The sequence below is a fragment of the Sarcophilus harrisii genome, chromosome 4 (genome assembly GCF_902635505.1).
Source record: "Sarcophilus harrisii chromosome 4, mSarHar1.11, whole genome shotgun sequence".
Taxonomy (NCBI): Eukaryota; Metazoa; Chordata; class Mammalia; order Dasyuromorphia; family Dasyuridae; genus Sarcophilus; species Sarcophilus harrisii.
In genome coordinates, this window is record NC_045429.1 from 372,126,083 (window position 1) to 372,143,505 (window position 17,423).

The 17,423-nt window shown below is 33.3% G+C and overlaps 1 protein-coding gene across 2 annotated transcripts in view; it reads left to right on the forward strand.

Annotated features, from left to right (window-relative positions):
* The window catches only part of TBCE (tubulin folding cofactor E), a 73,956-nt gene that overhangs the window by 38,033 nt on the left and 18,500 nt on the right, over positions 1-17,423 (forward strand). For both annotated transcript variants that reach the window (XM_012547956.3, XM_003767800.4), the window contains exons 6-12: positions 2,513-2,612; positions 4,770-4,872; positions 6,338-6,414; positions 7,774-7,869; positions 14,640-14,704; positions 14,786-14,850; positions 15,683-15,835. In XM_012547956.3, coding sequence (XP_012403410.1) covers positions 2,513-2,612; positions 4,770-4,872; positions 6,338-6,414; positions 7,774-7,869; positions 14,640-14,704; positions 14,786-14,850; positions 15,683-15,835 — 659 coding nt within the window. The remainder of the gene's footprint in view (positions 1-2,512; positions 2,613-4,769; positions 4,873-6,337; positions 6,415-7,773; positions 7,870-14,639; positions 14,705-14,785; positions 14,851-15,682; positions 15,836-17,423) is intronic.

Consider the following 17,423-nt stretch of genomic DNA (forward strand, 5'->3'; position numbering starts at 1 on the left):
TACCATAATTTCTTTGATTATTCCCCAGTTGATGGATATTTCATTAGTTTCTAATTCTTTGCCACTATAAAAAAGTATTTTTTTGTACACGTAGGTCTTTTTCCTTTTTCTTTGATCTCTTTGTGGTATTGGCTTAATGCTGTTATTGCTGGGATAAGCAGCATATACAATTTAGTAACTTTCTGATATAGTTTCAAATTTCTTTCCAAATAATTGGATTAATTTCTAGCTCCACCAACAGTGCTTTCACATGTCTATTTTCTCCAAAGTCCCCCTAACATTTGTCATTTTCCTTTTATTGTCAGTTTTGCTGATTTGATAAGTATGAGATAAAATCTAAGAGTTGCTCTAATTTTATCTTTCTCTACTTATTAATGATTTGGAACTTTTTTCCCCCATTTTAGTTATTTTTGAGAATAATTTCATGTGGTCTAATTTTTAGTCTTCAAATTTGTTCTAATATTTCTTGTTTTGTCTTCTCTGCTTCATTTAACTGTTGAGTTTGGTTTAATTTATTCAATATTTTTGGGTGTCCACCACTTAGATAAAGTTTTACACCTTCTGTTCTAAATTTCCAAGTTTTTCCTTAAGAATTCTAAGTTTATTCTTTGTTTCTTAAATTCTTCTTTTGACTTTTGGAGTCCTTATGGCTAATCCATTTTTAAAAATATAGGTCTTGTGAAATTATTTTCTTCATCTGAAATTTTATGTTAGTAGTTTTTAACACCTAATATGTCTTTATTTATTGAGAATTTTTCTTATATTTGCTTATGTCTTCATCCTCTCTGCTAGGTAAAGGTTTCCCATCCTTATTGTATGTTTCAAAGTTTACTTTCTATAATTATAGAATCATTGTTACTCTGCTCCTTCCATATTGGGTCCAGGTAGAGAGGTGCAAGAAGTCATTCTGCTAAGTCCTAATTCTGTCTTTGTGAAGCCAGAAAATATGATTGATAATAGTTTCTTGGTTCTGAACCATTCTGCATATTAATTCTGAGACACTGAAGCATAATTTGTGGTCTTGTGTTAGGGCGAATGACTTGGACATCCCAATATCTGTCTCTTCCTATAGTTTTAGGTAAGGTAGCTGAACCAGGATTTTGTTGGTCTGAATTTTGTCACTTAAATCCAGTTCTTTTGATTGGGATTTATGCACAATTGATGTCTAGGGAGTTTAAGTGATTTTACAAGGCCACAGAGATGTTAAACAGATGTCTCTGATATATTTGAATCTAGAACCTCCAAGTCCAGGCCAGTGTTTTTTTACTTAACTGTGATTGCGAGTCACAAGCCTGCCCCTCTCTCAATTTTGTGTGTGTGTGTGTGTGTGTGTGTGTGTGTGTGTGTGTGTTATGTCCCTCAATAGAATGTAAATTCTGTTAAGATAATGATTGTCTCATTTTTTTCTTCATCTCTCTGGCGCTCAGTAGATGCTTAATAAATGCTTGGACAATACAATTACTTGATGTCTTCTCTGACCATTCTAGACTTGAACCTTTTTTTTATTTGTTTATGGTTAGTTTGTTTTTTTTTTAATAATAGCTTTTTTTTCTTTCAAAATACATGCAAAGATAGTTTTCAACATTCACTCTTGAAAAATCCTGTGTTCCAAATTTTTATTTTTCCCTTTCCCCTTCCCCTCCCCTGGACAGCAAGAAATCCAATATATGTTAAACATGTGCAGTTCTTCTAAACATATTTCCACATTTATCATGCTGCACAAGAAAAATCTGAAGTGATAACTTGAATCTTAAATGTATTTGTTATAGAATGCAGGACCATAATGTCTAACATTTTGTTCTCAGCTTTATTTGAATTCTTCTAGAGATAACAGAAAGGTTCAGAAATTAAGATCAAAGGAACATACAAGATTTGTAAAATTTGGCCATCAGTATTTCTCTCAAAATTTTAACTTCTCTTCACTGCATCAAGTCCCTCACTGTCAGGAGCTCAAACACACACACACACACATTTGGCAGCACTGTAGATAAAAAGCATCAAGGATGTTGTTCATTTTGATGATCAATTCTAAGATAAAAAAAAAATTTAAAGAAAAAACTATAAGCTAAACTGATCACTATATTAAGTCAATTTAGGGAATGTTTTACATCCATGGATCTCCTCCCCCCATCTTTGCAAAAGAGTTTAGGGGAAATGTCTTCTCATTTTTCTTCTTTGTGGCCAAGTTTGTGATTTTTTAACATTTTTTTGGTGGTGGTTATCCTTTTTATTTATATGTCAGTAGTTATGTGCAATATTGTTTTCTTAGCTCTACCTATGTTACTTTGCTCCAATTCATGTCTTTACTTATTTCTTTGTATTCATTTTTTTAATAGCACAGTAATATTCTGTTACATTAATGTTCCACAATTCATTTAGCCATTCTTAAATCCATGGGTATTACTTTGTTTCTAGTTCTTTGTTATCATAAACAGTTCTGCTATAAATATTTTGATATATATGGGGTCTTTCTTACGATTGGAAGTGGGTCTTTCTTAACATGTACTCTCAGATATTAGAAGGATAGATTTGTCAAAAAATCTATTGTCATCATGGAATGAAGTGATCTCCATTGCTGCTCAGCTCAAATACCTGGAAGTTCTTAATCTCAGGTACGAACTTTCTGTTACTTGCTAATTAACATTCTGTACAAATCCTAATCTATGCCCACTGGGTACCTAATGTCTCATAGTACTTCTTAGCAGTAATGGTTTTGATTCCTTTATGTTGTAACACTATAGAAATTTTAATAGAATTAGATCTTAGGTTTTTTTTTAAACATAAGCTATAATTTAAGAGAATATTAATTATTTTAATTAAATAGCTGTATACCCAGGTTCACTAATAGTTTGTTGGTTCATTAATAAAAAAAAGTTTAATTTTATTATTTTAAATTTTGTATTTGTAACTATATCTGTTGGCTTATTATAAATGGAAGACAAGCTGGATTTGTCCCCATTTTTTCTTAAATTTTGAGCTAATTAAATTAATGGAATGATTAATTGAATTTTTACAGGTTTAGTATATGAGATGTCAGCAAAATATTTTGGGGCTTATATGGGGAAAATCTTTTAAAATGTAGTTGTTTAGAGTCCTGTAAATAGCAATAAGAATGATTTCATTATGGAACTCTGTTTAATGAAACCTGAAAATAGATTTTTACTAAACTACTATTAATTTATTTTATTAAAATCATTTGTGCAGTACATCCAGAATGTTTGGTTAGTTTTAACCTGCAGAACCAAATTTTCCAAGTGCCTCAACCAGGCCTCCCCTTTCAAACCTGAACCAACTTGCATATACAGGTGAGTCACACCTGTCCTGTTCAGGTATAATTCAGAATAGACATGAAATTAATTGTATTTCAAAGTGAAAGATGGGTGGGATCAACTATGGGTGTAATTTGATCCACTATTTTTTCTCTTTGGACATATGGCCATGTTTTTCAAAGGGTATTCTTTCTAAGTTTTTGTTCAGAATCATAAAATTTTAAGAGCTGAAAGAAACCTGAGGTTATCTAATGCAATCATATCTGCTTAAGAATCTCTTCTAAAACATACCTACAATGGATCATCCATACTTTTACTTGAAGATGTGAAGTAAGGAGAGCCTCTTACTTCCCAGGGCATCCTGTAATGCTGGTTAGCAAGTGTTTTCTTATATGAGCTTAAAGTATGGCACCATTTTGTTCCTTAGCTTTTGGAGCTAAGCAGAACAAATCTAATTCCTCTTCCACATGATAGTGCTTCATATTTTGGAAGACAGCTAGCATATCCTTCCAAATCTTTCCGGGATTGAATGGTTGTTATCCTGATCACCCTCTTAAATGTAGTTTATTAGTGTCTTTCTTAAAATATGGTTAATGGAACTGAACAAAATACTCCAGACATGTTTTGACCAGGTCAGAGTATAGTAGTACTGTCACTTCTTTTCCCCTGGAAAAATGTATTCTAAAATTACATTAGGGTTTTGTTTTGTTTTGTTTTTGGGGGGTTGCCTTTTTGTATTGCTGGTTTAAAAGCTAAAGATCTTTTTTTCTAGTGATTTCCTAACCATGCCTCTCGCATCTTAAATTTGGAATGTTGATTTTTTGAATCGAGGTATTAGACTTTTTTTTAATCCATATTATTTTGATTTTATTAGATTTTTATTAGCTTATTTATTAGATTACAATATCTTTTTGGGTACTGACTGTCTCTAGTTACACTTTATTTGTATTAGTTGTTTCTCTTAGCTTTGTTCAGGTAGGATAAACAGTAAGAAACTTGTTCTTAGAATTATTAAAAAGGACAGAGGCTTTTTTGGTATCTTTACTTTTCAGTCACAAAGGCAACGAAACAGAATCAGAAGATAATGAAGCTAACCCAGTGTTACTGCTTTTTATGCTAATGGTGCTCTAGGGTGTAGGGGAACTAGTTAGGTCCTGATTTTATTTTGAAACTTCTTAGAGAAATTGTTTATCAAAATTAGTCACTTTATTTGACCTTAAAGTAATTCTCTCTTTTACACCATAAAATGAATAAATCAGAACAGTTGGTCAGACCACAGGAGGAGTTTCTGTATTTTAAATATCAAATTAGTTTCCGAAAACAGAATTTTTAAGGTTTAATATTCTGTGGTCCTTCAGATTCTTTAAAAATGAAATTCATTTGTATACAAGACTATCTAAAGTCCTACTATTATTTTCCAAGTTGGCAATTTAATTGAATGATTCACTTGGTCATATTGAGTTGAAATTAACACACTACTTTATTCTTTTTTCTACACAGTGAAAATAAACTAAAATTTCCCTATGATTCACCATCTCCATCCTTTACATTTTCTGCATTGAAGGTTTTAGTGCTTAATCGAACAGGAATAACATGGACTGAGGTAATCTGCTTTACAATTTATTTTATTTTTTGGTAGTAGTTTGGAATTGCAAGCTTTTTATTATTTTAGTAGGTTCCTTAAATAAAAATGTGATATATATACTTAAGCATAAATATTTTCATTTCATTACAATTAGTCACAAGAATGCATAGTACCATGGAACAGTCTTTAGAAAGGGCCCTGGGCTTAGAGTCAGAGGAACTGCATTCAAATCCTGTCTTTCATACTACTTGTGAGGACCTGGACAAGTCATTTAACTTCTTGGACCCCATTTTGCCTGTCTGAAAATAAGAGGATTAGACTCAATTATCTCTGAAGGTTCTTCAGCATTTAGATCTATAATCCTATGATCTTTTAAAGGGATGTTGAACACAATGTTGTAAGGGCACCATTATAATACGTTGGGCCACTGGTTATAAAAAGTATATCATTATTTGTACCTTATAGAGATAAAGTATTCAGAAATTTTGGTACTTAGAAGTGATTAAAAGTTTTATGGTTAAATACAACATTATATAAAAATAACTAACCCCTCTTCTATCTTTATCTGTCTTCTCCTGTCCTTTCCCATCTTGTCTTGCCCTATTTCTCTCAGTCCTCACCTTTCTTAATCATTATTTGTTGAGTCTGAAGTTAATTGAAATGTTGTCAGCTACTTTATTTTAGTGCATGAGTTGAGTCGGCAAAGGGGCATAGAATTCTCACTATTTAAAGGTCAAGGATACTACATTTAAGTTGGATGCAGTTTGTAGCTGAACTTGAAGGGTAAATAGGAAGTTCACTCCATGGAATTAGTTTATTTGGGGGAAAGATAATGACAGTTAAGCTAAATCATAATAATATGATTTATCTTGTCTCTTGGTTTACTCAATAAAAAATGAAATATCATAGCAATTCATTTGACTGTAGAGCCTAGAAATTCAATTAAGAAGTGAGAGAATTAAATTTGTTGGAATTTGTGTGTGAGGAATAGGTGTACCTAAGGTACAATTTTGCCAGGTGATCTGTATAAACATATATTGAGAAAATATATTGATGATTAATTTCCTATTAGTTCTTACCAAGTGTTTCTTTAATGATATGACACACTATATCAAATGAGAATATATTTAGTCTGTCTCTTCAGTTCAATCATTTTAAGATATCCCTTAATGATCCATTAATATGGTTTTGAGAGTGTGTGTTCAATAGTACATATTATCACATCATTAAACATACCTTTTTAAATATTTTAATGTTATCATCTTCCTATTGGTATTCATTGCTTGAAACTTGGCAGTAATGAATTAAATTGGAGGTACCACATTTATCCTGTAGACACTATAACATAGTAACCATGTGGAAGAAAATAGTTCATGTGGAAGAAAAACACTGGAAATGAAATCACAACTCATGTTATATATTAAAATAAATGGATAGGAAAATGTGTAATAACTCTTTATACTTCATCAAATTTTTCCAATAGGTTCTGTGGTGTGCTAAAGGATGGCCAGTTCTAGAAGAATTATACCTTGCATCTAATGATATTATAATTTCAGAAAGGTAGGAATGTTTTTTAAAATTCTGAAGTCACCATTTTATGGTTTGCAGTTTGTAGGAATTTAAAGTATTTAATGTTGATTTCTAGTGGTGCTCTTAAAATTTTAATTAAAAAATTCTTCTTAATTTTTTACTATCCTTATCATTTTTTTTTTCTTACTGAGACAACCTTTGCTGAGAAAGAGATTAAGTGACTTGCTCAGGGTCACACAACTAGGAAGTGTTAAGTGTCTGAGGTCAGATTTGAACTCAAGTCCTCCTGACTTCAGGGGTAGTGCTCTATCCACTGCATTACCTAGCTGCCCTAGTCCTTGTCATTTTTCAAGAGCAGTTAGGTCGTACAGTGGATAGAATGCTGAGCCTGGAATCAGGAAGACTCATATTTTTGAATTCAAATTTGTCCTCAGATAGTTACTAGCTGTGTGACTCTAGGTAAATTACATAACCATGTTTGCCTCTGTTCCTTATCTCTAAGATGAGCTGGGGAAGAAAATGGCAAATTATTCCTATAGGTTTGGCAAGAAAACCCTAAATGGGATCACAAAGATTTGGACACAGCTGAAAAACAACTGAGCAACAAAAGATAATTTTTCAAATATTTCCATTTGAAATCTTACCAATTGGAGGAAAACAATATGAGTCAGTTGAAATTATGGGTTAAAATTATTATTTTCAAAACATTTAATTTTCTTGCCTTCTCAAGGGGGAGGGAGGGGCAGAATGAAGGGAGAGAATTTGGAACTCAAAATTTTAAAAAATAAACATTAAAAATTTTTGTTTACATGTAATTGAAAAAAAATTTTTAAACATTTAATTATCTTGTAAAGAACCTTTTTCCAGGTAAAATTTCTGTCATCTGCTTTAATAAATAGTTTTAGGCTTATTGTAATGAATATATACATTTGTATAAAAGAGTTAAATGTTCTAAAGTTCCTAAAGAGGACTTTCATTTTCTGAAATTAGGTTAAATTTCATTTCTGAAATTAAGTTAAATATGTATACTTCTTTACCAGTACCTTTTCTTTATTGTCCCTTTTGTTTATGCTTTCATTTATTTTCCCCTTTTCCTCTTAAAGTAAAAAAATGTAAACTTCCAACTTAGGCTGATCTGCCATAAAATCTGAATGACCAAAATTATAAATTGATGACATTTTACAATGTTGTATGAAAGCTTAAGTAGGGGTAGCTAGGTGGTGCAGTGGATAGAGCATCAGCTCTGAAGTCAGGAGGACCTGAGTTCAAATCTGATCTCAAGACACTTAACATTGCCTACTTGTGTGACTCTGGGCAGGTCACTTAACCCCATTTGCCTCAGTTAAAAAAAAAAAAGCTAAGTACAATTAATTTCTGTTCTTTATATAGGCCCACTGATACTCTGCAGACTCTCAAGTTATTAGACCTTTCTAATAACCAGCCAATTGATGGAGATCAGCTATTCCAAATAGCCTATCTACCCAGGTAATTTTATTTTGTTATCCTTAATTTGATAAATACTAATAACCATGAACATTTTGATAGCTTAGGATATTTTTAAATATAGTTTTTCAGAGACTACTATAATGTATGGGAGCTCTGTGAGTTGAAGACTTATTGTCTGCTTTTTTTTGAAATTTTTATTTAAACTGACTAATAATAATTTCTTCTGGTAGAAATGAATTCATATGTCTTTGTATCTGTAAGATAAATTACAGAAATGAATGTTAGTATTAGTGAGAAATAAGCAAAAGTTAATTTTTTTTTTAAAAAGGTTCATCGAACTTTTGAAGACCACTTTTCCTTGATTTAGCCATAGTTTAGAAAGCCATAAGTTTCTCCAGACAGTTTTTTTTAAATTTCACTGATACTTGCTTTAAAAAAAAATTACTCTCACTTTCTAGTGACATAGGGAAAATTTCTCTCATCTCTTCTCCCCTTTCTAACAAAGTTACTTTAAATTGTTGAGTATATCTGAAATTGTATGCCTAATTTCATCCCTATTATCATTACCTTTTTCCTAATAAGCAGGAAGCTTGCTTCTCTTTTAAAGTCTCAGAAATCAGGATTAACCATTGAATTGATTAGAGTTTTTTTGTGTTTTAGTGTTGTTTTCCTTTACATTAGTGTGATCACCTAATAACTTTTATCTCTTAATATTGGCCTACTATGTGACTTGGCAAAATATGTAAACATATCTCTTGATACTTATTCTTTGCTATCTACTGCTGCTTCTAGACCATTGTTCTATTGCCATCATTCAACAGCCCTCATTCAATGTATGCTCCATCTGATTATTCCACTGTTTCCTTCATATTCTTTGCATTCTGCTAACCTCTATAACATTTTCATTTTTCTTACAGACTTTATCAGTTGATTTGTGGTTCTTTCATCCCATTCTTTGTCTTCAAGTTGAGTGATTTAAATATCCATACAGATCACCAATATGGATATTGGTGATCTGACCTATGTCACTGGTAGTTTGCCGCCTTCATTAAACTTCATCTTCATTACATTTTAGTTATTCACCAACAGTCACACTGTTCACCTCATTATCCCTTGGAACCATTCTGCCTTCAAGATCTTAGATCCCTGAATTTTTCTCTTTGATTACAAATGCCTATCTTTCTATTATCTCCTTCCTTTATTTCTGCCTAAATCTGTACTTCTTTATAACCTATTCTTTATAGGATATTATATGTATTCTATAGAAAAATATATTTATATAAAATATAGAGTATTCTGTATATTCTATAGAAATGTATATTCTACATATTTTTATTCTTTATAACCTCTATTTAGATCTGCTGCTTTATCATTTCCTATCCCATGATCATCCATTTCATCCAGATTCCTCAAGTTTCCTACAATATTGCATGCCCCATTTTCTCAGGTGAGAACTCTGACTCATTTCACCAAAAAAAAAATGAGATCATCTACCCAAAACTCTTTTCTCACAATCTTCTGACATTTCCTTTTCTATTTCCAATTTTTGATTAAAATATGCCCTTTCTGTTTGTCAAGGCCAATCCTTCTATATGTGTAGAGGGCTGGAACTCTGAAAAGGTGTACTTAAATCTAGGTCAGCATGATGCTTATAGTTAACTACCTATTCAGTGTGAGATAATGGGTCTCTGAAAACATACTTAATGTGAATCAATTTAGTTGGCATATACTTAGGGTAATATGGTAATGTAATGGCTACAGTTGCACATGCTCAATGTGGTTGCACATATGCTCAGTGTGATGTAGTGAAGTAATCGTACTTGAGTGTTTAAGGGAATCTGAGACACAGATCTCTCAGCTCAGTTTTCTCAGCCACAGACACAAGAGAAGACGCCAGATTCCAGACTCTATCCTTAAGCAGCCGCATGGCAGCTCTCCTACCTCCTTCAATCCTCCACTAAGACCAAGGACTCGGGTTGATCCTGAGGTCCTCCAGAGAGTTAGTCCAGACATGACACATATGCATGCTTGATCCTATTCTTTCCTGATTTTTCCAACAGAGTTCCTCTAACACCATCACCATACTCACTCTGATCTTCATTCTTTCTCTTTCTAGCTCTTTACCTATTACCTCCTAATAATCCCATGTCTTTCTTATACTCAAAAAACCCTCAATTGATCTTACCATCCCTGATAATTGTTGTCTTGTATTTCTTTTTCCTTCATGGCTGAACTCCTTGGAAAAATTGTCTATACTCAGTGCTCTCACTTAACATCTTTTCACTTCTTAGCTCACTGTAAGCTGAGTTCCTCATGAGCGGACCTCATTGTTCAACTGAAATTCCTCTCTTTAAAAGTTACCAATCGCCTTTTTAAAATCATCTTTTAAATGAGACATTTAATGGTATATTCTTAGTCCACTTCCTTCTTGATGTCATTGCAGCACTGACACTGACACCTTATCTTATTGCATATTCTTTTCTCTCGATTCCCTTCTTACTTGGGTGACTTCCTCCATGTCTTTTGCTAGACCTTCATCCTTGCTGTATCCCTGACCTTTGGGTGTCTCAATGTTCTTTTCTTGGCTCACCTCTCTTTTTTGTATGTATGATTTACTTTATATACCTCCTCAGTTCCCGTAAGAGGAAAAGGAAGCATTCATTTTGTACTTACTCTGTGCTAGGTACTATGCTAAATACTTTTTAGAAATATCTCATGTGAGAATGTGGGAAAACTGGGACATTGATACATTGTTGGTGGAACTGTGAATGGATCTAACCATTCTGGAGAGCAGTTTGGAACTGTGCTCAAAAAGTCATACAACTGTGCATACCCTTTGATCCAGCACTGTTACTATTATCTCAAAGAGATCTTAAAGGAAGGAAAAGGACCTATATGTGCAAAAAAATGTTTGTAGCAGCCCTTCTTGTAGTGGCAAGAAACTGGAAACTGAATGGATGCCCATCAGTTGGAGAATGGCTGAATAAGTTATGGTATATGAATGTTAGGGAATATTATTGTTCTGTAAGAAACAACCAGCAGGATGATTTCAGAGAGGTCTGGAGAAACTTACATGAACTGATGCTAAGTGAAATGAGCAGAATCTGGAGATCATTATATATGGCAACAAGAAGGTTATACAATGATTAATTCTGATGGACATGGCTGTCTTCAACATTGAGATGATTCAAATCAGTTCCACTTGTGCAGTGATCTTTCATTTTATTTTCTTTCTCAGTTTTCCTTTTTCTTTCTTCTTGATCTGATTTTTCTTGTGCAACAAGATAACTCTATAAATATGTATACATATATTGGATTTAACATATATTTTAACATTTAACATGTATTGGACTACCTGCCAGCTAGGGGAGGGGATGGGGGAAAGGAGGGGAAAATTGGGAACAAAAGGTTATACAAAGGTCAGTGTTGGAAAAATTACCCATGCATGTGCTTTGTAAATAAAAAGCTTTAATAATAATAATAATAATAAAAGAAATATCTCATGTGATCCTTACAGCAACTCTGTGGGTTATATTATCCCATTTTACAGTTGAGGAAATAGGGGCAAACAGGGGATAAGTGACTTGCCCAGGGTTGCAGCTAGTTAATGTCTAAGGCTAGGTTTGAACTCAGGTCTTCCTGACTACAGGCCCAGTGTTCTATCTGCTGAACCATCAGCTCATGGCATGATTGCCCATGTATTCAGTTATCATCTCTGGGTAGATGATTCCCAGATCAACATGAGTTTTCCTAATGTTTCTTCTGTGCTCCAGACACCTCAGAATGAATGTCCCATAAGTATTTCAGATTCAGTGTTCAAAACAGAATTCATTATCTTTTCTCCTCTCCTGGGAACTCCCTTCTTGCTGTCAAGGACACCACCATTCCTATAGTCACCCAAGCTCACAAGCTTCAGTGCCATTCTCAACTTCTTATTCACTCTCCCCACATATCAGTTGCTAGATTTTGTCATTTTTTCCCCTTCACATCTCTTGTACTTTTTCCCCTTCTCTTCATTCATAGAATTATCAGCTAGTTCAAACCTTTATCATTTTCACCTAAATTATTGCAATGGTCTTTCTTGCTTTGTTTCCCCTTCAGTGTCTTCTACTCAGCTGCCAGAGTAATTTTCACAAAGCTTCAATTATCCTCCTCTATTCAATAAATCCAGTGACTCCTCTTTCCTCCAAGAATCAAAAATGAAATCCTCTTTTTTGGCATTCAAGGCTCTCTACAAAGTGATTCCTTTCTACTTTTCCAGTCTTATCACACTTCATTCTTCTTTATGTACTCTATGGAATAGCAGTATTAGTATACTTGTCTACCTTTCCCATAAAACTTCATCTTCCATTCATTTGCTTTGGCTGCTTTTCTTCACCTTTGCCTCTTGGCTTCTTAAGCTCCTTTCAAGACTCAGCTTAAATGCCACCTTCTCTAGGAGGCCATTTTCAACTTCTTCATTTCCACCCTTTTTCCTATCTTGGGCCTTCCTAGCTAAAGTTCCTTTTCTTCTACTTTATTTGAATTTTATCTTTGGACATCTAGGTGGCACAGCAGATAAAGGTCTGCGCCTGGAGCTAGGTAGACTTTCCTTCCCGAAATCTGCTTCAGATACGAGCTTTGTGATCCTGGGAAAGTCACTTAACCCTGTTTGCCTCAGTTCCTTAACTGTAAAATGAACTAGAGAAGGAAATGGCAAACCACTCCAATATCTTTGCCAAGAAAACCACCACCACTACCACCAATAGCAATATTTTGCTGTTTGCTGTGACATATTAAAAGTTCAAGGAATTTAGTGTCTGGGTAATTAATCATTGTGTTAATGATGCTAGTAAGAGTTAATAAATGAGGAAAGAACATTTTCTAATGCCAAAGACCCCTCATGAAACCCACTCAACAAACACATATATGCCCTTGGAAGAGTATGCCTGAGGGTGACAGTCATTCTGATTGGTTAGCAATTAATGAAAAAATGAACATTATAATGAGAGGAGGGCTTATTCTTTTATCAGATTTTGTTTTTTTATCCATTTGGTTACTCTTTTTCATCAGATTGTTTAATCCATTTATGTTTAAAATTATGAATTAAGTTTATCTTTTCCTCTGTCTCTAGCTTTTTTTCTCAAGTTATATTTAGTTATTTTTAAAGTGACTCTATTCCACTGGATCTCTTCCTCTCACCTTAATTCCCTCCTCATGTTTGTTAGTCATTTCCCTTTAAGATTTTGCTTATTGGTTACTTTTTTTCTCCTGTTTTTATCTAGTTATATGATTATTCCTCCTTTGTTTCCCTCAGTCAAATAGATTCCTTCTTCCTCTCCTTCCTTTTGTGACCAAAATGACCCAAAATGACTACTCAAAGATCACTCAATAGAAAACAGAAAAGTTGTTTATTGAAACCTCCAGAGGATGAGTCTTGCCATCACGAAATAAGAAAGAGAAAGCTCGTGGTAGGAGGGCTAAAGAAGTAGTAAAGATACATAGCTTTTATATAAGAGATTACATCACAAGTAAGAGAGCATTGAGAAGGGCAGGGGAGAGGCATCTAATTGGTTGTTGCTTTTTGGAGAGATTGGAATGGAAGGTTTCTTTTTCCCCCAAATCTCCCGATTCTAGGAAGCAGAAAATCAGGCCTTCAGGCTTAATCAAACAGATAGTGGTCAAGCTAATAGACTCAGTATCGATAATACTGATAAATGTTATCAGCTCAGGTTAAGTAAATATGTTTATAGCTGGCCAAGGCTCAAGTAAATATGAGCCTGCACATATTATACAGGCCATAGGGGAAACCCAGAAATAATGAAAATAAAATACAGAAAAATAATTCATACATTCCTGTAAGTTATTTACCTTATCTCTTTATTCCACACACTTTTAACTCCTGCTCATTAGTGTTTTTTTTTATTTCTTTTTTTTCCCAAAAGGATTCCTCTCACCTTTATTATCTATCCTCTCTCTCCTGACTACTGTTAACTCTCATTCTCTGATTCATGACCCCAGTGATTATATGGCTCTTCTCTTTTCTCTGTGTATGTCAGATAATCAAGCTTCCAAGCTATGGATTCTAGGTTTAAAATAAAATAAAATGTCTCCAAAATTGTACACAGCAATAAAATCATGTGATGTTCAATTCTTATAGACATGGCTTTTTTCAACAATGAGGTGATTCAGGCCAATTCCAATGGACTTGTGATAGACTCATCTACATCCAGAGAGAGGACTGTGGGGACTGAATGTGGATTACAACATAGTATTTTCACCTTTTTTTATTGGTGTTTTGTTTACATTTTGTTTTCTTTCTCATTTTTTTCCTTTATGATCTGATTTTTCTTGTGCAGCATAAGTTTGGAAACATATATAGAACTGCACATGTTTAACATATATATTGGATTACTTGCTGTCTAGAAGAAGAGTATGGGGAAGAAAGGGAGAAAAAAGTTTGGAATACAAGGTTTTGCAGGGGTGAATGTTGAAAACTATGCTTATATTTTGAAAATAAAAAGCTAAAAAAATTAAAATAAAATGTCTTCAAAAAGAAAAAAAAAGATTGTATTCTTTTTGAGTGAAAGCAGTAGGTTTTATTTTTTTTTCTCTCTACCTCTCTACATGACCCCTCCCTCCAGATGCTTATATATTAATAAACATCAGATAAAGTTTGTGGAATTTAGGATAGAGGTTATATCTTTTCTGTTCTGTACAGAACTTAGACAATGTGCCTATTTTGCATTTTAGAGTGATTAAAAATACTTTTATTTTATGATTATTTATGCTATTGTTCTATTAACCCGATTCATATTCCTCAATTACAGGTTAGAACAGCTTATCCTTTCTGACAATAGAATTTCTGCTCTACATTTTCCAGATGCTGGAATAGGTACACTATCACAATAATCCTTTCATCATATTTTAGCCATTGATCTACTTCTGCATGATTAACTTTATTTTCCTTTTTTAGGGTGCAAAACCTCAATGTTTCCTTCTTTGCAGTACCTAGTGATAAATGGCAATCAGATATCACAAGTGAGTATGTTGCTTTGTGTGTCTATTTATATAGCATCCTGATTGATTTTTTTTCTATCCCCAGGTATCTTGTGTGAATAGGTAAAGACACCACTGTATTACCTTTAGTAATAGTAATAAATAGTCCCACAAAATAAAATCATTTGTTTTCCTGGGACTTCTTTATAATAAAAACTAAGTATAATCAATCAGTTGATCAACAGACAGTTTTCCTACCGTGTATCAGGCTCTATGCAAGACACTGGGAATACAGATACAAAAATAAAGACAGCCCCTGTCCTCAGGGACATTCTATTGGGAGGAACAATATGTAACAATATATTGTTAAAGATAAAATATAGACAAGATAAACACAAAGTCATTTCCTGGTGGATGAGGAGTACTAGGACTTGGAGGGCTTTGGGGATGATCAGGAAAAGCCTTTCTTAGGAAATAGCATTTAAGCTGAGTTTTGAATGGAACTTAAGAAAGAATACACTCCCAGGCATGCGGACCAACCTGGTAGTTGGTGGCACATTCAATAAGCCAATTTAGCTGGAAGGTAGAATGTGTAAAAGGGAATAATGTGAAATAATTCTATAACGATAGAGTTAGATAAGAAGAAATCAATTCATTGCTGAATCAATATCCATTTATATCATTTGTAAATGTGTAATGTCTATTATGTCTATTAATATATAAAAATAGATGTGACTTTTAGATTTGGAGAGTAATTAGTGTTTTAGTTATGACAAAAATGAATGTTGTGAGAATGTAATTGATATCATTTGGTGTAAATTTACAAATTAATTTGAAATCTAGCTAATTTCATTTTTTTCTGTTTTAATTCCAGTGGTCATCTATCAATGAATTAGATAAATTACAGAGTCTACAATCCTTGTCTTGTACACAGAATCCCCTGACTGGAGGTAATAAAGAACCTCAGACAATTCGTCAAGTAATTATTGCCAAAATTGGTCAATTGAAAATACTGAATAAGTGTGAGGTGAGTATTTTATTTCAGCTAGGTATAATAAAGATTTGCTATTTTTGATATAAATGAATTAGATTTGCTTTTGTAGGTTTTGGAAAGAGACTGGGAAAATAATGTTTTAAAAAGGATGTACGCTTACAGAGGTTAGGACCCATTTTGTTTTTTTTCTTTGTAACTTTAGGTAATAGAACAGTGCTTTAGCAAGTCAATAGTGACCTGGAGTTTTCTTGGCAAGAATACTGGCGTGGTTTGCTATTTCCTTCTCCAGTGGATTAAGGCAAATGGGTTAGTAACTTGTTCAAGATCATGGAGGTAGTGAGTGTCTGAGGCTGGATCTGAACTCAGGTCTTTTGACTCCAGGTCCAAAGCTCTCTTCCTCTATTTTATATATAAGCATACACTTAATAAATGTCATGGTTGTGGAATTAGACAAATGAAAAAATTTTATTTAAACTTAGTGAAAAGATGAGATGGAATACTTGTATTCTGCTGACAAAATGACCCTCTAGGATTTAAACTCTCTTGACTATTCTTTATAGCTGTCATGGGAAATATGATTTATGTATTAGGATTACAAATCATAAATTTCACTTCAAAAAATTTTGGCTGATGATGGTAGGAGTTGTGGGGAAAGAAAAAAAACAATGGGTCCTTTGCTTTCCAGAGAGAGTATCTAGAAGAAATAAACCAAAGCAGCTTATTTGTATTTTAAATACTTGGTCTACTCTTCCCTCTAAGAGTTGTACGTTTAATAAAGTATCATTACTTCTCCTGGGAATGTGCCTTTTTGAATATCATTTTTATGAAATTATCTTTGAGCTATACAGACATTTAGATATTCTCTGTCTGTTTTTTCTGCCTAAACACACCTATTTAAAATCTTGTCATTTTTTTTTAAAACATTGAATCAGTTTAGTTCAACAAACACTACTCAAGGCATTTTGCTAAAAAGCCCTGAGATTATAAAGACAAGAATGAAATGGCCCCTTCATTGATTGAACATTCTACTGATAGTAATATGATATCTACAAAAGATATTTTTAAGAGCTAGAGAGTGCTAATATCCATATTGAAGAAAAAAAATAGAGAACATAGACATTAGTTGTAATATAGAAAAAATAGCAGCAAAGAAATGAAGAGGAAACAAAATCCAATAAAATTAGAGATATTAAAATCAATGGCCTCAGTCTTTACACAATTGCACAAAATACAGAGGATAGGCAAATGAAGTAGAAATCCTCTATAAAGAGGCTGAATTGCTTTCACTATCAGTTTCTCAACTGGCCCCAGTAATAATTATATCCTTCCAAAGGAGAGACTGTTAAAGAGATTTACTATTCAGGACCCAATTTTTACCATCTAGGAGGGAGGAAGGAACCGGTTTGTAAGGAGGAAGTCATGGGAATATTGCAGTAGGGCATTTGCTGTATCTTAGAATTTGTGATAGAGTTGAAGAAAGTGGAATGTAATCTAACATACTCTAGATTTCACAAGAGCAGGTTTCAAATGATAGGAAGCATCTTATGGATGAAAATTCTATAGGGGAAGAAAGTGAAGAAGAAAGGGAAGGATGAAATTCTGAATCCATAGAGAATTCCAG